The 22,105-nt window shown below is 44.7% G+C and overlaps 1 protein-coding gene across 3 annotated transcripts in view; it reads left to right on the top strand.

Moving 5' to 3' along the window:
* The first annotated feature begins 9,740 nt into the window (after window positions 1–9,740).
* Window positions 9,741–22,105, top strand: part of TCF7 (transcription factor 7) — a 67,803-nt gene continuing 55,438 nt past the window's right edge. For all 3 annotated transcript variants that reach the window (XM_082063752.1, XM_082063751.1, XM_082063750.1), the window contains exons 1-3: window positions 9,741–10,312; window positions 10,405–10,471; window positions 10,854–10,960. In XM_082063752.1, coding sequence (XP_081919878.1) covers window positions 10,115–10,312; window positions 10,405–10,471; window positions 10,854–10,960 — 372 coding nt within the window. In that variant the 5' untranslated portion in view covers window positions 9,741–10,114. The remainder of the gene's footprint in view (window positions 10,313–10,404; window positions 10,472–10,853; window positions 10,961–22,105) is intronic.

The raw sequence follows: 22,105 nt of genomic DNA, 5'->3' as shown, positions 1-22,105 counted from the left end.
TGACAGCAAGGAACAAGCTACAGCCTAGAAAATTTCTGTGTATTTTAAGCCTCCATCCCAAACTTGCTCCTCATACAATTCATCTGCAGGCTGTAATTTACTAAATCCATCTGTTGTTTCTATGGTTTGCTTTCTGGAAATGCTGCATTTCAAGGGTCTGCTTGTTAGAGAAGGTCAAAGAGTAAAGCCAGCCCTTTCATTTTAAGTGACTTGAAAGAAAAGGAAAGGAAATTTATATTTAGAAATAGCAATGATTAACTAGGAAATATATTAGAGTATTAAAATAAATGACAGAATAGCTCTTACTTCCAATTAGGCTGACTTCAAGAAAAATATTTATATACAAATATAAAAGCTAGGGAATGCTAACCTATACTAAGATGAAAGCATCTCATAACATAATTCATGTTTAGCCATTAAAATGGGTGATCACATTTTTACATACTTTTTTCTTCTTGTCCTTCTAAGTGTCTGCTTCTGTGTTTTTTTTTCTAATCACCAAAACTTTTAGCAACTACTATTTGTCTCTTACCAAGCTGCCTACAGTAACTGCACACCCTCCACATCTCCACCGCCTTCACTGCTACCATCTGCTACCACTGCATCAATGCTGGACCCACATACACTGCAAGCAGACAACTAGCAGGTTCACCACAGAATTAAGGACACAAGCCCCCATACACATCAGTCTGAAACTGAGGATCTCAAGTGCTGAAGCCTGGACCAGGGTCCACCAAACCATACCCTGGACTGCCCAACTAAATTCAGCAACTCTGTTATCAACCCACTTGTTTAGCAAGATAAGGAGCACCAAAGCCACTTAAGAAAAACAGAAGAGAGTTGCAGGTAACTCCTGAGCATACCCCATATTTTAAATGAACAGTTTCACATACCAGTAGTGCTGTAGCCATCATCAGAGAAAAAGAGAGAGCTCTGAGGTCCCTGCTTAAATACTGAGCAGCTGTGGTTGCCCAGGTGTTGGCTTCCAACTAACTAGTCACAGGTGCATCACAACCAGCTACAGTCGTACTTCAGGACTGTGGTATAGACCGTGGCTGTAGCCTGAAAGGGGGCAAGAATTGACACCGTAAAAAACAGAGGGAAAACACAATTAGTACAGCTGGACTTTGACCAGGAGACTGGAATCACCATCTGTATGAGTGCGAAAGTCTTCCAGGACACTTACTGGCATAAGTAGTCGGGCTTTCAGCCTAAAAAAACATCCAAAGCTCGAGTGTGCTAACGTCACGCAAAAACGCTGGTTCAGTCCTGAGTCAGAAGAACCCCTGTCACCTACTGAGTCACCAAAACCATCCCTTACAGCATGGATTTCCTTGGAGTCCCCTTTGTAAACCCTGCTTAATGTCTGGCCCTGTTTTGCCTGTAAGATCTAACATGATGGGAGTCAAAAGTCATATGATGCAATGAGCTGCTTAGTTTGTTTTCTTAGGGTCTCTTTCTTCCCTTCCTCTGACTGCAGCCCTACCAAAAGGCCTTTGTCTAAGGAGCAGAATAAGGAGCATAACAGAGTGCATTTACTTATGGAAGAGCTACTCTAGGAACTCCTTACAAGCCTCTGTAGTCAGCTGCGGTACAGTTATTTGGCCTAAGTTCATCTGAACTAAGGGGGCTGACTTGGTTCAAATATATTGCACAACCGAATGATAAAATTGGGAGAGGGGGAAGGGGAATGAGTAGTGATGACACATGTATTTAACACTGCATGTCTCCTCTTTCCAGATTAGGAGGAGCTGGCAAGCTCCAGTCTGTACACATGCCAACAGCGGATGTCGGCACATATACAACACTTTTTCAGAACAACATACTGTTGAAACATGTAGTTCAACTCAAAGGCACCCCTTCTGCTCAGCTAGCCCAAAACAACTGTAAGAATTGTCTTGCTTAAAACGGTAGGATTTGTAGCACAACTTTTAATGCTGCTTTAATCTGGTTTCTTTATAGGCACTCCAGAACTGCAGAGGTACGAGCAACCATGTTGTACTTTGTACAAGGTTCCCCACATCCATTTGAACCAGAGGAAGTGATTAAACTGTTGGCAAGAGGGAAACGGCAAGGATGGAGAGGGTGGCATAAATGGTGCAGGAATACCAGCCTCCCGTCTGCTTTTACCTTTCCTCACTTTTCTTTCATTTTTCAGTCTGAAGTACAGAGAGGTATGATGCTGACAAGCTCACCCTGGCTTCTTGACAGTGTGTCTCAAGAAAATCATCAGTAAAGATCTGAAAGAAATAACATCTGCAAAATAAATAAAAATACATTCCAAGTAGTAAATGGAGTGATCTGCATTCATTAGCAGAAAGCTCTGCCTTGCTGAATTCAGAATTGTAAATAAGTTTGGTTCTTTCCTCCTTATCCTTTCAATAATTTTAGTGTGAACATTTTTAAATTCAGCATTCCTCTCCTAGTCTCATGTTTTTTTCCCTGCTCCATTTTCGCCCTCATCTCTTTGATTATTTTTCTTCTTTCTCACAGCAGGCAACAATCATAACCAAAAACAATGCAGAAAAAAAAAAAAGTGCAAAGAAAGGCACCTTTTGCCATGGGTCTAGAGTTGTGCTGAATGTGTCAGAAGTGATCTATATGCCCCACATGATACGGGTGGCTCTTAGACACTGGAATAATTTTCCTTCGGTTTCTGATCTGGCCACCTTATCCCATCACCATTCTCCTGACAATTTCCTTTTTGTCTCACTTCCTACCAGCTGTTTCCATTTCTTTCTGTGTAGCTCCAGCATTGGGAAGGATCAGACCACAGGGACTCGGGGAGGGCTTCCTGCCATAGGACTCAAATACGTGTTCGTGTAAGGCAGGAGACTGCCAAAGCCTCCAGCTCCGCTCTGCAGAAGTTTGATGTGCTAATGTGGGGATCATAGAAAGAGCCGCAGACGAGGTTGTCATAATAATCTGAAACTCTTTTCACTTTTCCCCAGCAGCACCAGTCTCTGCAGGTACCTCTTGGCAAAGCAGCCTCTAGTTTGAGTATCATTCCTTTCACTGCTCTCTTGAGCACCCAGAGACAACAGTTGTCCATCCAGATGTCCCAAGTCACGACGACTAAAACCACTTCACTGTCTGCCACTCAGTTCAGCAGCTCATTGGTGCCGTGCAGCCCCGTTGATCCTCATTCAGATCTATCTAACCCAGGTTTTTGGAAATTATTCTTGTTAGTGCCTTTTTAACAACAGGACTGTCTGTTAGAAACAGGCTCATTCGGCCAGAAGCAGGTTGGGGACTGCCTACGAGTGAAATATGCTGCCCCATCTGACGGAGCACAGACACCTTGGGTGGGAGATGTGCGGGAAGGGAAGAAGCAGTTGGAAGGTGGCTCTGGGTAACAACCTCTTAACCAGGCTCAGCTGCAGCCTGGATCACATGTCTGAGCAGGGCCTGAGCTAAAAGGACAATATTTGGATTTCTCCTGTACTTTGTTCCATCCAATGTACAAACAGGAATCCCAGGACAAAATGTACTTTATGTGAATTGTACCAAGTGTACAGCTATCGGCTTGTAAGGGTTTTGTTAAAATATAAAGGACACTGTCAGAAAAAAAAAAAAAAAAAAAAAAAAAAAAAAAAGGAACCCAGTGCTTTGGTTTGGTAAAAATAAGGTTTTATAGACCCAAAAATCAGCATGCTTTTCCCCACGGTTTATGGAAAAACGGTTGTGGAAGCAATGATTCTGCAAATCTGTCTTCATGGGTCCTTTTAATTTAGAGGCATGACTCATCGGAGCAGGGACTACTTGGGTGATTGTATGACCACAGGATGCAGCCCTGGAAAAGTGTTTTTGTAAACAAATAAACATGCTCCTTCCTGTTTGAAACTCAGATCTTCCAGCATTGGGCAAGCGCCTGAGAACCCAACAGTGAAAGTAATCAGAAATATTTGACACGATGCTAGTTCCTTGGTTCAGTTCTAACAGCAAGAGTTGAACAAAACACAGAGAGTGAAAAACAGACAATTCTTTTAAAGTCCTTTAATAATATGAAGTGTTATTTGTATCAGGAACAAAGAAAATACTTGTTAAGTGAAAATTGCTTGAAGAGATGGTCTTGCAACCTGACGAAATCAAAACAAAGGGTATCTTCTAAACAAAGGAAAAACCAAAAAACTGCACTGGAAGATTTCATGATGGCTTGTGCCATGTTGTGCCGTACATGCAAGGAATTGTCCAAAGATCACAGTCTCCAGAATGAATTCCACACAATGGCTTTTGACATCTGATGAAGTCTTTTGAGAGCAATTATCCTCTTTTCCTGGAGAAAGCAGGATGCTGGTCCCAGTCAGGACCTTTGCTACTTGCCTCCCAAGGGGGGAAAAAGGAGTCTCCAGTCCTAACAGCTGGAGACATTTTCAGAAAAACATATAGACATTTGAAAGCAACCTAAATATTGCGATGTCAGAAAGTCAATTTTCTGTTGGTATTTTAAAAGCAATCTTTTGGCAGCTGCCAGTGAATCCTTTAAGTATGTTTAGATCAATGCACAAAGTCAATTAAAGACTTAAAATCCTGCAAGATTAAGAAGGGCAGAGTGAATCAAATAGGCAAATGTCTGAGCAACTGCTTAGCCCTTTTTTCTGCCACAGACCAACAAAACTGGAGGACGTTCCAAACCAACACAAAATCCTGCTGTACCCAGGCACACAGGAGTGAAAGAAAGGCCAAGTGGGAAGAAGAAGATGAAGCTTTGCGCTTGGCTTAGCCGGGTCAAGATGTTTCAGTTGCAAACGATAGATCTGTTTTAACTATTAGAGCTTGTCTAGACTAAGGAAATGTTCCTGCTATGACTATGCTGAGATAATTATACCGGTGTAAAACCCTTTGGGCAAAACAGAGCTTTTGGTGGCCTGATTTGCTCTGGTCACTTGCCAGGATTAGTTCAGCTGGTACCAGCCTGTCCTCCTCAAGCTCCTGCTCCCAGCTGGAAACCCCGCATGGGAGTTTTCATCCATCTCATCTGAAACATTTCTACTGCCAATCTATCAGTCAATCCAGTCATCCTTATGGGACAATCATGCAAATATTTTTCCCTCCAGAAGAATGGCAAATATTTAGAAGGTTCGTAGAGAATCGAATAATTTGCTACCAAAAAAAAAGGTGAAATAAATCTGTTTTTAAATTAAAACATACTTTGATTTGTGTACGCATATCAGGGAAACATATTTGCTGCAAATATAATAAAATAGGAAGGCAAATGTAGGATGTTCAACCTGCCAAGGAAAGATGTGTCCTTTACCCCCTTTAAATGAACTTGTATGAGAGGATAAAATGCATCCAAAGAGAGTAAAATGGGAGCTACTCCAAAATAGTTCTATGAAACAAACAATAAAATGAGAAAACCAAACCAAACAAACAATAATAAGTAAATTAAATAAATCCAAGTGCTTCAGTCTGAAGCCCCTTTTAAAGAACAGAAGGTGAAACCTGAGCCTAAGAGAAGTTAGTGGCAACATTTACATCGACTTTAAAGGAGAGGCTTCACTTAATATCATGTGTATGGTGAAGTCCCGTAATGCCACTCTGTGCAGTGCGGTGCAAAAATACATGTGCTGAGTTTCACACGCAGCATTCAGAGAACGTGCCGATAAATGCAGGATGAGGAATAGACGGACTGACAGACAGACTTGGTTATAATTTAATCTGGTTTACTGTTATCTGCAGGTGTTACAGTTAAAATGTTCTAAAAAGTTATTATATACCTTTAATTCTGAACAGTTACTGGAAGGACAGTTAGAAATTCTAATAGTGAAACAAACATGCTCCTTTAGACTCTTCTTATTAAAAGGAAAAAAAAGCATGTCTGAAGCACAAGGATGACATCAGAAAAGTTCCTCAATTCACAGATGGCTGCACCTTTCAAAAAAAATTAAAATAGGAACCCTAGATTGATTTAATCACCCATACAAGCGAAAAAACGTAATGAAGATACTTGGTGCCAAATTGGTTTCTTGGGACCTTTTCCATGTAAATAATACAAATCAAACCTTGAAGTTCAGCGCAGATATGATCTGACAAGTAAGCCAGGCTTTTTGTTTTGCTTTGATCCAGCTCCAGAAATATTTTATCCAAGGTAAAGTTGTTTTTAAGTGTTTTCCATTTCAGTTTTTAATTTTGAATATTCAACATACAGGAAACTTGCTTATAGTGCTTAAAACGTCAGTCTGGCTGGACTGGCTCACAGTGCCAAACATAAAGATTTCCTTATATTTGCTCCTAAGAGTGAAAACAGAAAGAGCTCCCGATGTGACACGGGATCAATCTCAACTTGCTCTGTTGTTTTTAATGGTACAGTGAACGTGGACAAATTGAATTGAGTATTTCCAAACATCGAGTCAAGTCCACTCCAATATTTTTAGCACTTTTCCACTTCTCATAGGTGTGCTTGTAAATAATACTTTTGGAAATAATAACATAAATAGGCCTTTGTTTTCTAAGCAATTCCCCCCATGCTGCCATTCCCTCAGGATGCCATCTGGGAGCAACAGTGCCTTCTCTCGGAAGAAAATCTCCACATTTTGGGCTTATTCTGATTTTTTAGTATTTTACATTTACACTGCCATTTGTTAAAAAAAAAAAAAAAATATATATTTATTTTTACTCCATTCTAACACCAGGATGAAGATTCTGCAGTTCAGAAAAATACATATATTAAAACAAAACAAAAACAAAGCCAAACCAAACCAAAAACCCCAAAACCTAACATTGTTCAAAATTTTCAGCATTGTGTGTCTAATATGGATTCAGGCACCTTGCTGTAGGCATGCAGTTTTCAAATATTCAGCTCTTGTGAATAATGTAAAATCCTCTGGATTTCCCGACTTCCACAAATTGGTATGTAGTATATTTAGAATGAACAGGACCCCTTTCCTCTTCTCACTCGAATATGTGGTGTAAGGTTAATGAAAATAAGATGGATCTTTTATTTTGGGTCTTAAATATAATACTATTAAACGTGCCCACCAGAAATGTAGGATAAAATATTTGCTCTGCTTGAAGATTATGTGATATTTGTATTCTAAGCCTCACCACAGTGGGTTTCTTTAAATAGAAGCTATACTTTACTCCTAAATTGCTTAAGGCAAAGGAAGCAGAGATGATGTTTTTATGAATGTTTAAATGCAAATGGAACTGAGAGTGAATGCTATGCTAGCTAACATCAAAGGCTCACCAAAGTCTCTGCATTAATGAGGCTCTTTGTTTCCTGGATCACAGATTACAACAGGTTTCCAACTCATTGCCAAGGCTTTATCTCCATTTGGGAGGGCTGTAAATCTCAGACGATTTTTTTCACATGCAAACCAAGAGGATCATCTGAAAGAAAAAAAAATCTTAAAGTAGCAAATATTTCATTCAAATGATTATTACTCAAAGTGGCTGCAGCTTATTTTATTTTCGTGATGTTTAAAAGAATGGAAATTTGCAGACGGAGTTTCCTATGGGGTAGCCCTGCTCATTCAGTTGGATGGGAGAGCTGAGCTGGAAAAAAGCAAACAGCATCCTTTCCCTCTCCCATCTCCTTTAGCCCCCCAAATCGGAACAATAATTCTATGTCATGCAAAATCAGCAATTAGCAGAAAGACGGATTTTGCTTCATTTAAATATATTTAGTACTTTTCAAAGTGGCTCCAAACTAGTTCTTCTCCTCCCCAAAAAGTAATGAGATTATATCCCTAGTAATAATACCCTAATTAACAAGAAAAATAGGGACTGAGATTTTTAGTTTCCTATTCAAGGGCCGAATGTGACAATATGTAGTATATTGGGTCATAAAAAAAAATTTACATGGCGTCATTACAGTCTGTAGAAAAGTCTCCAGGACCCAGGGCTATCTTATGCAATCTTAATTAAGGAAAATAAATATCGGTGTGTTGTTTTAAGCTACCGGAGACATGCACAGGACCTGTCGTATGTGATCAGAAGAGATGGGGAGTTTCCTTTTCCATGGGAACTGCTTAAAAAAATCTCTGACGCCGACACAGAAGTGTCTAGTGTCTTCAGAACTGGCTGCGAGATGGTAATTTCATGTTTCCTGACCCTTGGGGCCAGTCAGGAAAACTAATAATTTTCTGGGATGCAACGTCACGCCTGTGTCCCCAAGAGGCTGGGGACGAGGGGGTGGTGGGGGGAGTGGGGAACTGCGGACATCGCCCCACACCCGGCCATGCTCTGCGGGGCCGTCGGCACCCACAGGTGTCGGGTGAGAGGGGGCACCCACGGCTGGAACACCCACTGAGGTGTGGGTGCGCACACGTATATGTGCTGATGTGTCTGTGCGTGCACACGTATATGTGCTGATGTATGTGTGCGCACACCTATATGTGTTGATGTGCGCCTGTGTGCACACATGTAGGTGGTGAGGTGTGTCTGTGTGCATGTGTTGAGCATCTGTGTGCACACCTATACGTGCCGATGTGTTTGTCTGTGCACGCATATAAGTGTTGATGTGTGTCTGTGTGCACGCATGTATGTGGTGAGGTGTGCCCGTGTGCACACATACACGTGCTGATGTATGTCTACAGTTACATGTACAAACTCCTGTCCTCTGTTTTTAGTTGCCAATCTGTGCTTGTAGATTTGTGGACAAAGGTGAGTGTGCGGATGTTTGTGTGCAGATGTGTGTGCAGATGTGTGTGTGCAGGTGTGTGTGTGCTGATGTGTTTGCGTGTGCAGAGGTGTGTGTGCTGATGTGTGCGGTTTTGTGCTCACTTGTGCTGATGTGTTTGGGGATGTGAGTGGATCCCACTGGGATGTGTGTACGTGTGTGAGTGCTCATGTGGGTCAGATGTGCAGCTGTGCATGCTGATGTCTGCGTACAGATGTATGTGTGCAGATGTACACAGACACACCTGTACAGCCATGTGCATGGCTGCACATATGCATATGTGTGCTGATGCACACGTACAGACTGTGCACAGGCAGATGTGTGAATGCACAGAACCATGTGTTGATTTGTGTGCAGATGTGGGCACACACACCGCATGTGCAAATAAGCACCTACGGATGTGGGTGTGCAGATGTGTGTGCATATGAGCTGGTGCAGAACTGTGGATATGTGTGCAGAAGTGTGCATGCAGGTGTATGTGCAGCTGTGTATGCAAATAAGCACCTACAGATGTGGACACAGGTGTATGTGCAGTGAGAGTGTGCAGAAGTGTGTGTGCACAGATGTGTGCACAGGCGTTTGTGTGTGCGTGCGCACACCGATGTGTGTACAGGTGTGCACATGTAAATACGTAGGCACAGATGTGTGTACAGATGTGTGCACACATATGTCCACACGCAGCCGGGGGCTGCACTAAGCCCCCAGTGCCACCCACCACCGGACCACTCCCCACCTCCAAACCCCCCCCAACGCAGCCGGCCCGGGCTGGCGCCGAGGGTGCCGGCGGGGTCCCTCCTCCTCCCCGAGAGTGGGTTGGGGGGTCACCCCGCTATACCGTGGGCTGGCGGTCCCTTTAAGGCAGGCACGTCGGAGCGCGTGTGTACATATATGTGTGTGTGTATGTGTGTGTGTGCCCGCCCCCGGCCCCTCCCCGGAGCTGCCAATCACCCGGCGGCCGCTTTGATGTCGGCAGCCCTTGGCCGTCGCGCCGCCGCGCTCGCACTCAGGCACCGGGCGCTCCGTGCCTCTGGCTGCCGCCGGCGCCCGCTGCTCCCAGGGAAACTTTCCGGGGCTCGGGGGGGGTGGGGGGCGGCACGGGGGTGGGCGCCTGTCGAGCCCGGCATCCCGCGACGCCCGCCCGCCCGCAGAGCCCCCCGTGAGCCGCCGGGGAGGGAGGGGGAAGGAAAAGAATTTTTTTAAGAAGGAAAAAACAATTATAATTAATTTTTTAAGAAAGGATTTAAAGGGAGTTTGAAAAGGGGGGGGACAAAATTAAAGGGAAAAGTTTAAAAGTTCAAAAGGAAAGGAAAAAAACTTTAAAAAGAAAAATTTCAAGAGGGAGCAATTTTATTTTTTTTTTTTCCAAGAGAAAAACAAAATTTGAGGGAGAAAAAAAAAATTAATAATTGCGAAGGGTTTGATCCGGGCGGCGGAGAACAATACTCGCCGGGAAAGTTGCTGCGCGGCTCGGGAGGGAGCGGCGGGAGGAAAATGCCGCAGCTGGGCAGCGGCGGCGGGGACGACCTGGGGGCCACCGACGAGATGCTGGCCTTCAAGGACGAGGGCGAGCAGGAGGAGAAGATCCCCGAGAACGCCTTTACGGAGCGCGACCTGGCCGACCTCAAGTCCTCGCTGGTGAACGAGTCGGAGGGCAGCGGCAGCCCGGCCGCAGCCGCCGCCGACCCCGAGGTGAGCCGGGCCGCCCCCGCCGCCCCCGCCCCGGGCCCGCGCCCCCCGCCCCGCCACCCCCCGCTCTGCCTCTCTCTCTCCTCCCCATGCAGGCCATCAGGCGTGTGCAGGATCCGCAGAGAGTTTATCAGGAGAAGCTCCCGGACCACATGGATGATGGTTAGTGGCACTGATCACCCCGTCTTTGTGTGTGTGTGTCCTCATCCCTGGTCCCTGCTGGCATCCCCAGCTCGCCCTCTCCAAGTGCTTGGCATCACCGGGGTCAGTGAGCCCCTTGGTCCCCAAGCTTGCTGCCCTGCAGCCCCTGGGAGTGAAGGATGCTGGCCTGGCCGCCACAGCCCGCCCGGGAAAGCTGCAGCTGTCAGCAGCGAGGTTTCCTGGTGCACCCCCAGGGGACCCTGGCATCCCCCCAACACCCTCTCTGAGGAATATGGGGCAAAAAGACTCCCAAAGTGTGCTATAACCTCTTTGGGAGCTCTCAACAGGCAGGGGAGTCACCTGTCATAAGGCAAATAGTGATGGGGATCTTTAATTTTAACAGGTATGAAGCATCAGGACCCAGGGATGTATAAAGGATCTGCGTATTCTGGCTACCCGTTCCTAATGCTTTCAGACCCTTATCTGCCAAATGGATCTATGTCACCTCTGGTGAGTTCATCCTCTCGTTATAGAGAAGTTTTGTAGCCTCTCTCACTGCTGAAGTATGTTGCAGGTATTGTGCAGGCACCTACATGTGCTTTTCTTTCTGACAAATTGCAGCCCTGTTTCTAAAATGCTCAGGCACTATTCTGTCCAAGCTGAAGGGAGGAGGAGTGGGAATGGGGGAAGATGCTCGGCAAGTGTCAGTTTCACTCCCAGTTTGCTGGAGGAGCTGCTTTTCCAACCTCCCCATCCTCTAGGTTCCCCTTTACTCCTCCAGCAATCAAACCCCAATATCAAATGTAAGAATGCCCCTTCCTTTTTCTGGGCCCCAGGCTTTGGAGGCGAGCGGCTTCTGGTGTTTGTGTTCACGGATATATCCCACAGCTTAACTTTAGTTTGACGTTAATCTGCTTGTAAAATAGCTAGGTTTTGGTCTGCCTTTGGTTTAGGGCTCTGTAGTGGATGATGGCCCAGAAAGTTTATCTTTTGCTTCTAAAATGGCAACAGAGGTTCTTAGGAAAAGCTTTAATACTGCTGGGGGACTATTCCTGTCTTCTTTCTGTAAAGTTTCTCCCTCTCGCGTCAAACTGGCTTCAGTAATTCTGTATATTCTAATGTTTGTAAATTTTGCTATCTGAATAATTAAACTAAAGGCTTCTCTACAAAAGCTGTCTTTTCCCATCACCATCTCCATCAGAACTTCAGAAAATAATGTCACGACATTGCAGTGGGCAGTTGTGCTCATGTCGCTCCTGGGGAGCTGGCATTGCTGCGTTCATTTTGGATGTTACTTTGCATTTGCAGCCGGTAAAGGAGAACAGAACATCACTTAGTTTATTTCAGGTTTAGTTTTTAACCTGTAGTTTAAAAAAATAAATAACGCCCAGCTTAATTTTAACCCTTTGTTCACTGGAGGATTAGGATGTTAAACTGGCATTATGAAAAAGGGATGGATTGTGGGGGATGAAACTCTAGAGTGTGATGGAATATTGTTTGCTGGATCAGTGGCCTGAGCGGCAGGAGATGGGTCCCCAGCCTGCCCGTGCTCTTCTCGGGAGCCGATTTCCCTGCTGCAGACCGTCGCGGCTTTGCTGAAGTCGGTGTGCAGATATTGAGGATCTGGCAGTAAAGTTCGAAGTTTTCCTTGGGTTTACAGCAAGAAAAGATGTGTTTGCAAGGCAGGGCCAATGTACATTGTTTTAATAAAAATAAGCATTTCTTCTGTTGCATTCCAGCTCATATCTCTTCCTCCTAGTACGAGGTGTCCCCCTTGCCCCTCTAAAATATTAAGTTCCTCTCTCTTCTTGATACATTTTAAATGATTATATAAAATTTGTCTTATTTAAAAGCACTTACTTTGCTCCTTGGTATAGAATCTGGGTAAATTTGGAGTTACATTAGCCCAGCAACTACTTGCTACAATAGAATATTTCTTTTAATAAACCCATACTTGATGGGCAACAAAGTACCAAAGCCTATTTATTAGCAATTAAGCTAAAAAGTAGATTGTGGTTTGTGAATTGCTTCTCCCCTTGATAATGTAATAAGAACCCAAGAGGTTATTGTTGGAGCAACAGACAGGAGTAAATAGGCTGTGCAGAACTCGGAGGGGAGAAAACTAAGTAGCAGAGAAGGAATGATCCTGTCCCCTCGAGAGCCACAGAAATCATCCACTGCCTCAGCCGGCTTTGCCTTTGGCCTGTTCGGCTCCTGCGGTGGTTTATGTTGCGTGACTTCAAAAGCTGGTTTGATGTTTTCACCTAAAAATCAGTTATCTAACAGACATGGGAAGATTTCTTCCTCAGATAAAGACTCATCTTTTGGTTATTTGATTTGGTACCATAACTATTCCAATTTATCTTTCTGGGCAATTTTGTCTTGTGTTTGTATTGACTGTGCAAAGATTATCATAGTAAATTGTGTATTGCTCTTATAGATTTATTGCTTCTCTGTATATTATATAAAGCACAGGCTATAATCTAGTGGCTGTTTCCAATAATTGAGGAGGTCAGATCTGTGACCAAAGATTGCCTATACTTAACCATTGATAAAAGTTTGTTTAATTTATGCTTTAGCACAAATAGAGTCAGGGAGGAGGGTTGTGCAAGTGAATGGGATTATGTATCACAGTCATGCGTGCATTTGATAGTAGAGATTGTATTTTGCTTAATGAGGCTTCCTGGAAATGGTTGTTTGCAGTTAGGATTAATTTCAGAATCTTCAAAAATAAAAATTAAAAAAAATTAACCCTGGAGTACTTTGGCAAACTGTCAGGGCTTTACACTTAACTAATTGAAAAATATGACACAGCTCCCTGAAAGACGAAGGGTGGCCAGCATCGAGGCTGCAGGTTTTATTTTCTGCGGGCTCCTCCGAACCCGGCCGGGTGCTGCGAGCGGTGCTGGAGCTGGCCCGGAGCTCCTGCCTGCTGGGTGTGTTGCTACCGGCGTTACTGGCCTCCTGCTTCCTTCTTTTATTTTCTCAGCAGCATCACTTTTGCTTTGTTTCCCTCAAGGTGGTTGTAGCCTGTTAACTGTTAGACTGCTCACCCCAGCATCCAGCTAGTCTACCAACATCTCCCCTGCTAGAATTGTCTCTTTTACCAAAACACACCCACTTGTGTTATTTGCATGCTCTGGTGTCGCTCCAGAGTGATGCACTGAATGTGTCCGGGTACCTGACATCAGCAGCAACACCAAGCCCAGCTGATGTCCCCAGGACGTGGCAAGAGCCACCCTGCAGCGGGCAGATCCCCGGGTGTTCAGCTGTGTGGGCCACCTCTGCTGCAGGTGGCAAACGCCAGATCAGGGTAATTCAGCTAGAGGGATGCTGGTCTGAGCAGGCATAAGTGGCCTGGACTGGCAGCAGAGCTGTCAAAGAGAGAAAGGAGGACTTGGGGGTGGCCAGGGTGTGTGAGTGAAGGTGCTCCTGGAGCTGGGGACAGGGCGTCCTGTGTTTTGGGACATTGCTGTGACCCCCCGTCAGCTGGCTGGGCTGGAGAGGGCATGCTGTCAGTGAAAGTGTGTTAAGAGCATCTCAGCACAGACTGTGCATGCATCTGAAATCTCAGCATTTTGCCAGGCACCAGGAGAACTGCTCCCCACTTGGCTCTCAGGCATCATGTGCATGGTGGTTCGTGGCTCCTTTGAGTCTCCTTTCTCTCGCGAAGTCCAGTTATTCCCAGGGTGAAATGTATAGGATTTACTGGTTAAAAATCTGCAAGAAACTTCCAAATAATATTAACAAGTTGAGGAACTGTTTTTTCTAAATGAAATATAAAATCATAAAACTATATCCTTTTTTAAATAGTACAAATGACTTTAAATCAAATTAAGGTACATCCTTAGTAAGAACATCAGCCTTTTAGGTGGTTACAAACATTAGAGGTCAGACATGGTCAAACATGTTAACACTTTGATCAGATTAAAATATTTTTCTTGCTACAGTTGTATAATTTAGTTTAGACCCGAGGGGGTTTTCTGAACATTGTTATATCTTGTACCTTGTGGTAGTTAAGTGGTAAAAGGAGCATTTATAAGTTCCTTTAAGTTCCTTTTGTAAATAGGTTTATAAAATAGGGGAATGAGCTGTGCTGTCCCATTTGCAGGGCACAAAGCTCTCCTCACTCTGGTCAGTGGGAGAGCTCCCAGGGAAACTCTTTACACCTTCTGTTCACCTCTGTTATGTGTAGGGAGCATGGGAGATGTGTGAAGGCAGCATTAAAATGTTTTATGTGTAAAGCTGAGGCACTGGACTTTCTGTCTGTGTGAAAAAGAGGTCCAAGAGCCTCTGTTTCTTCGGAAAACAGACACTACGTAATCTTAATTACTAAGTGGTCTAACCAGAGCTCATGTGGGAGCAGAAGGGTGGTGGTACCTTCCCAAGCTCTGCACATCTGAAGTCGCCAGATGAGATGGCAGGCCAAGGAAATAACGCCGATGCTCAGAGCCAGGTCCCTGTGGTCAGCCAGGCTCCTCGAGCTCGGTGTCTGTTCAGTGGCTTTGAAATGTCCCCTTGGGGCAGGGCAAGATGAAAGCGCAGTTACTACTGACCCGGGGCCACAGGTCCCAAATGTCTATCACGAGGTCAAAAAGCAAAATACATGGAGCTAGGAGTCTCCTGCCGCCCTTTGCAGGACAGAAGCTCAGGCAACAGCCGCTGAGCCCTGGGACGCAGCCACTTCTGCTGCAGCCCCTTCCCCCAAGGATGCTCCATCCCTTTGCGGGAGGCTCTTGCCCCCGCAGCAGTTGGCGGAAGGAAATCTGCAGCTCAGCTGCTTCTCTGGAGAGGTTTGTCTGTCCTAGCTTGCACTGTCAGTTTAGTATTGCTTTTTCCTGTGTCGAGCTCTGATCCTGTTAAAACCAGTGGCAAAACTCCCTGGAGTTGCTGCGTGATGGGGATTTGTCACTGTGAAAGGGCTGCTGCGTCCCTCTCCAGATGTTGTGCGGGGAGGGAAGGCAGCTGCAAGCAAATGGGAGCTCCACGTGTTCCCAGCAGTGCCAGCAGCATCCCAACCAGGTTCCCTGGCAGCGACAGGACCTCGCTGGGACAGTGTTTTCTTCCCATAAATTGCTATATTCCCAGCAGAAAGCATTAGGAGTGCGGTGGCTGCTGATGCACGTCCTGGCAGACAGACAGATGAGTAATTTGTTCCCTCCTGACCAGACTGAATCCACTTCTTCCAGCTCTTCTACCTAGCTTGAAATAGGATAATGGTGAAAATAATTTTTTATATTAAAGCATAATGTCGAATAGGTGGATGTACCAAGGCACAGACAGGGCTTCCGAGGTCATTTATTGCATGTCTGATTCAGCCTTGGTTCCCCCCAAGGAAAATTCTTGTGTTAATTTCTGAGTTCATATCACACCCTCAATTTTGAAGCAGAACTTCCCTTTGAAATAAATTAGAGAGTTCTGCTTAAGAAGCAGTGACATGATACAGCACTGCCTGTGTGTGGTCTAATATAACCTTATTTTTAAAATTGTTTGGAATGAAAAAAAGAGAAAGAAAAATGTCACAGGGAAACAAAAGCAAGTTTTATGTAAATCCAAGCATGTGAGTAAGTGCACACGTGATTCAAACAGTTTAACGATATCTGCTCTCCCCCTGGGATTCCTTCGCAGGCTACCCTGGGACTGGCTTCCCAGGCATGGGATGCTTTGTTGGTGGGGACCTGTTATGAGGTTATGTGTGGTAAAGGCACCGTTCCTGCAAGCTTCCAACTGTTGCTGTTTGTGAAGTGTTAGTAGCTCAACTGATTGAGAATTTGGAGAGAAAAGCGAAAACGTAGCATCAACCTCAGCTCCCAAAGCTCATTCATGTTAATGATAAATATTTTTGAAATTTTGACAGTGAACAGCAGAGTGATTTTGGGGTTGGCGGGACATGATGTGTCCAAGATGAAAGAATGGATCTGGTCTGGTCTCCAAAGCTTTAACTGAGAGAATGGGGGAGTGGTGGGAGGGCAGTGAGGAAGGCGTTGCAGAGCTCCCGCGTCACCTCGCTGTTTGCAGTCCCTCTCCTGCCATAAGTCTACAGGCACCATTAAATTCCTGTGTTCGAGTGGAAACTCTGACAAATCCCTACGGTCAGCTGTGCTGGCATTTGCTGTTCGGAGGTACCTGCCCAACTAACCTTGTGTGTTCCTGTGACTAAACAGACATTGCTGGGTCCTTAGGGATGACTCTTGTCTCCTCTCGTAGATAATCTGTGAAGGGCCGGATCCTCATCGCAGGCTGAATCCCTCTTTATCTCTAACATGATCTGCAAGTGAAGCAGGTTTTCACGGTATGGGTGGTGTGAGCTGCACACCAAAAATTGCAATCCTGTCCCGAGGTGTGTGTCTCTGTGTACATGACATGATGGTTATTGGTAAAACACAGTCAAGAGAAACATCAACAGTTTTGAGGAAACATTATGGCTTCCTATTAATTTCACACCCCCAGTTCTTTCTCTGCCCTTCAGTCATGAGTGATTCAGCAAGACCAAATTTAGTCTTCGTTTCTCTGAGGTTGGCCTTTGAGCCCCCTCACTAATTCACTGTAGGGAAGGTGAGGGAAGGACCTGTGCGTCTGTGAACATCGTCTGTGCTCACGGGGAGGCTGCGCTGGGCAGCGGGGTTTGGGTCGAGCACGTGCTGCCGTTCAGTAATTAAACTCTCCTGCACCATCCGTGAGTCACAGAAATCTTCATGCTTTTGCCACTGCAGTTCACTGCTTTCAGTGCCAGAAGATGGCTTACATCAGCATCTCTGCCAGCCTGATGTATATATGCCCTTACCTCATCATTTACCAATGGCGGGTGGAGGGCACAAAAACAGGAGGCTAGATACCAGTTGTTCCTGAACAATTTGCAAAGCTGCTGAGGAAACTTCTCAGCCTGACCAAATCCCAGGTTGGAGCAAGCTGGGCCATCTGAGCCCAACTCACAAGCTTCTTCCAAATCTCCCTTGGAAAACTAGGCTAGAACATGATACTTGCTCATTAGTCCCTGCGTCTGGAGGGTGAAATGAAGGTTTGGTAGGAGGACGGGTGACTCAGAGGGTTGGTAACAGGATGCAGAGCTGTTCCTTTCCTAGTTTACAGTTCTAATCCAGCTGAATCAGTAAAGACCAAATGCCTGTTCTGTCTGCTGGCTTGTCCAGCGGTCTGTCCGGGAGGGCACGGCTCTCTCCAGCCCCCAGGCAGGGCGAGTGTTTCATGGGTGAATGATGAGACGTCCTGGGAACCTGCAAAGTCTGTACCAAACCCAGTGTCAGCCCAGGTCTTCCTTCTTGCCTTGGGACCTGCCAGTTCAGCACATGTTGCTGGCTCACAACCCTCCGACTTCATTTCCTAAAGGAAGTGATTGCAACATCATGTGCCTCTGAGTCTTGATTACAGCAGGATTTGCTTCTTGGTCACCTCCCGATGAGCTTGGAGAAAGAGCTCTCACCTTCACCTCCTTACGGAGCGACTCACCACTGCTCTGGCCTGTGGCCCTTTCTCTTATTTTTGTCTTTGGGTCTTTATAATTTGTGACCATTCCAAAAGTTACAGAATCATAGAATAGTTTGGGTTGGAAGGACCTTCAAAGCTCATCCAGTCCACCCCGCTGCTATGAGCAGGGACGTCTTCACCCAGATCAGGTTGCTCAGAGCCCTGTCCAGCCTGGCCTGGAAGGACTGTTCGACAATGCTTCTGCGAGGTGGTTTCACAGAGAAAGTGGGACATCTGATCAAGGCTGAGGATGAGGAGGGTTAGCAAAACCCAGCAGAACTAGCGGTACCCATCCAGAGCATCCCACTGGCTGGAGATGCTGGGCAAGAGGTCACCAAAGTGGCTTTAAACCACGACTCCTTGCCCATCCACCGCTTCTGTGCTAAACACAGCTTGGCTGCAATGAAAAGAATCTGGTTCATTGTGTTTCACGGGGTCCCCAAATTAGTATTTTGTTAAACGAAACAATAAACTCAACAATAATGTGGTAAGTTTTTGAAACCAAAGTAAAGCTGGATACTAGAATCTAGAGCACTTTTCCCCTCTGGTTATAACAACTTTACATTTGATTAAATGATAGGGGAAAAAAGGTCTCAACAGTATCTCCTTTGTTCCATTTGAGAATCTGGGACTATAATATACAAAGTACATGTCTGCCTTAAAGAGCTACACAGTAATCATGGACTGACCAAAAAAAAAAAAAAAGACCTTTTTTTAAGTGATTAAACTTGTATGCTATATGTTGAATTTGTTTTCTGCTGTGGCTTGCTCTGAGGAATAGCACACAGGAGCGTAAACAGAGGTTCTCCTCTGATGGGACTTACACAAAAGCAAAACGTGAAAGCCCAGGATTGTAAGGTATGCTTGTCTCAACACGAGGGGGATGCAATTATAAACACACGGGTGGAAGAAGAGCTGTGGAGATGCTTGTCCCAGCAAAATGCTAAGAAAAGATCAAAAATGTGGAATTTTTATTTTAACACTGAGGAGATGGCACTGTGGGGATTGCTTTCATGTTTAGGAAATAAGCCATCGTAAGATCTACCACATGAAAATTTGTTGTTCTTAGCACGGAGAGGCTGATGAGTTGGTTCTCGTTACGTGCCGCTGCCCTGGAATTACTGGCATGGGAGCAGAGATAGTGAGGAGGAGTCATCGTCTTCTACAAACCTCACACTGTATGACTTCACCCTAAAAGAAGAAAGGCTAATTCTAACGTTCCAATGCAGACAGTGCATAGCCCCTGAGACCAGCATACCCTAGATCAAAATTTGGCCTTTGAGCTTTGCCTTCCTGCTATAACTTACCCTGTGTGGCATTGCGAGCTTTGAAATCCCCCTGTCCAAAGGGATGCGCCGTTTCAGAAATCCAGGTGACATTTTGCGGGATCTCATCGTGCTGTGCCGAGTGTCTCTCTGGGACAGCCGGTGCTGTCACACCGGATAAATTAAAATATGTGGATGAACCCTAAATCTGAAACAGAAGTAATAATACAAAATAAGACCTTTTCTTTTTTTAAAACTGCCCAAACCTTTTTGTTTAACTTTCTCCGATACGAAGCAATTTCTTTGGGACTGTACACCATATGAAACACATTATAAATGCTCTTGTAAAATCCACATCATTATACCACATGAAAGGCTGGGTCCTAAAAATAGCCATTCAGAGAGGATGCAGGCTAGTAGCAATTTCGGTGATCGTGAAATAGTTGTGTTGACATCTCTGTGCATGCACACCCACAGAAAGCTTTGACTTTTGAATATTCTTAGCAACATTTGTGCTTTATGGAATTTTCCACATTCTGGTCCCATGAATAGTCCCTTACCCAGGGGTGTTCCTTTCTGATCTTATCACTGTGTTCCTAACCCTGATTTTATTGAGAAAATGGGTAAATGTTTGGGTTTTTTTCTTATAGTTTAACATGAAACTCTTTCCTTGCTATCAGTTTGACAACAGTTGACAGTATCAGTTGTATTTCCCTGTCTCCTATCAATGAAAAGATTTTCCTTTTCCTTCAGTAGACACACACATCCCTTATATTTTGGAGGGCTGGCACTCAAAATGTAAACCCAAAGCATTAGATGGTAACATGGGGAGCCACCACATCTTCCCGACTTGTTTCTGCCATAGTATTCCAAAGATGCAATCTGCAGCAATTACGCAGTAATGAATCCACAACAAAAAATTTCTTCCTCGTCCCAGCGATCACAACTTGGCTTTTGTTTTGGAATCTGAAAGGATGGAGCTTTCTGGCTGTGGGGTGTTCGCAGCAAAGCCCTGGCTGGGATAAACTGCTGTAGCTTTGGGATAGGCAACACCGTCCTGCCAACCGATATCGCTGCAGATCTTTTTGAAGAGCTCATCAGATTTTATTTTATTGCCGTCGTGTTTTTGTTTTAGGTTGTTATTTGTTTGAAATCATTACTATAGGGATAGTTTTCTGAAAAAAAAAAACCAACACAACCCGTTTGAATCTTCAGTGCTGATCTCGTTTGCCTTTTCCTTTTGTACGTAGAGATGGGGATTCTGGAGACGTACACCCTCAAACACGAGGATGTCTGGAGGTTGTGGTTTAAGTCTGTTCAGGGTTTTAAGTGTGTGGCCCTTCTAAAGCCATTTGGAAGCAGTCTATTTCCTCAAAATAAGTTTGCTTTTGGAATTGGAGCAAAAACTTGGGAGATAGTGAATGAAATAACAGGGTGTTGAAGAAAATGACAGTGCTTCTGAAATAGCTGGCATGAAAATCATTAAGTCTGAAGTTTCATTCAAATCAGATGTAGTTGTGGTTGTAATGGGGCAGGATACAAACTCTTCAAGCAAAGCAACTCTGAGTGATTCACTCCGAGACTCACAGTCGTTCTCCAGGTTGGTTTAACTTCAGGGCAGCTCTTGTCCCTTGTCCAGCTCCAGAGTCCTTTTCTCATGGAAACAGGCTCTCAAGTTTCTAGATTGAACAGTTGAATTCTTGCAGGCTGTTAGCAACTTTGAATAACCAAATGCTGTAAAATGACATCACAGAAATGTGTTTGCTGTTGCTAATTTAGCTCCCCAAAGCAGCTGGACGGGGAGATGTGGGAGCACCTTGACAAGGCAGTAATTTTATTATGGAGTGAATGCATTAATTTCTAAACGCAGTAATGTAAGGATATATTTCTAAGAAATGCTGGCTCGTGTTGGTATATGTGCTCTGTATAATGCAACAGATACTGATGTTCAGCAAAAGCCAGAAAGTTTTTAAACGCTTCTGGCTTGAAGTTAACATCATCCTTCAGTCCTTTTGTGTTTTCAGTAATTAATTTGATGGCTGAAACCAGGGTTATATTTGGTAATGTCAGGTTTTTACTATTCTGTTGAACTGTATGCTTTTCCTGCTAGGAGCAGAATTCAGGTAAAATACTAAATGTGTGTTGGCCGGGACTTCTGATGGCACTTGAACACAAGAGTTGTTGTAGAGGAAATATAATTTCTTCACTCAAGACGACAGAAAATTATCTGATCTAGCAGTGCCAGTTGCTTGGTTATTGGCATTAACTGGAAATGGTATATAACTACACGCATATACTTAAACTTTGCAAAATTAAATGTTTTTAAATGATCACGCACTATTTGTACTGATCTAGTACGTGGATCTGCATATACATGGACAATGAGGGATGAGGCAGGCAGCAGTGAATCCCCGAAAGGTCAGCTCCTGTATCCAAAAGTGTCACTCTTCATCCAAATTTTCTTCCGAAAGCAGTGTCGCGGTACATGTCTGTCTGTTTGCTGTGGGTGGGAGCTGCCTGGGAGTTCGTTTGATATGGAGCTGAGCGATCCTCTTACCGGAGAGCACCAGGTGCCGTGTCAGACACATGTAAAGAGCCAAATAAACAGGCAGTAGTAACACCAGTTGTTTGTGTGTTAACACAGGATGTTCTCAAAATCAGGTAAGAAGTGAGGCATGTTACCGAGTTTTATAGCAGAGGAACCGGATAGTCTTGTAACTGCGGAGCAGGGCTGCGGCGGAGGAAGCGTGGCTTTATCCCGGCTTCTGCTCCCAGTCCTCCAGCCGCTTGTTGTTCTGTGACTCAGTTTCCCTTAGGAACATTTTGTAGCTTTATCATTTCATGGGTAAGTGATGTTTGGAAAGCACTGCAGGGAAAGCCGTGTTGATACTGAAAAAAACCCCATACA

Source organism: Streptopelia decaocto (genome assembly GCF_964273445.1).
Source record: "Streptopelia decaocto genome assembly, chromosome: 12".
Lineage (NCBI taxonomy): Eukaryota > Metazoa > Chordata > Aves > Columbiformes > Columbidae > Streptopelia > Streptopelia decaocto.
The sequence above is the reverse complement of the archived record's forward strand: the minus strand, read 5'-3'. Positions and strand labels throughout refer to the sequence as shown.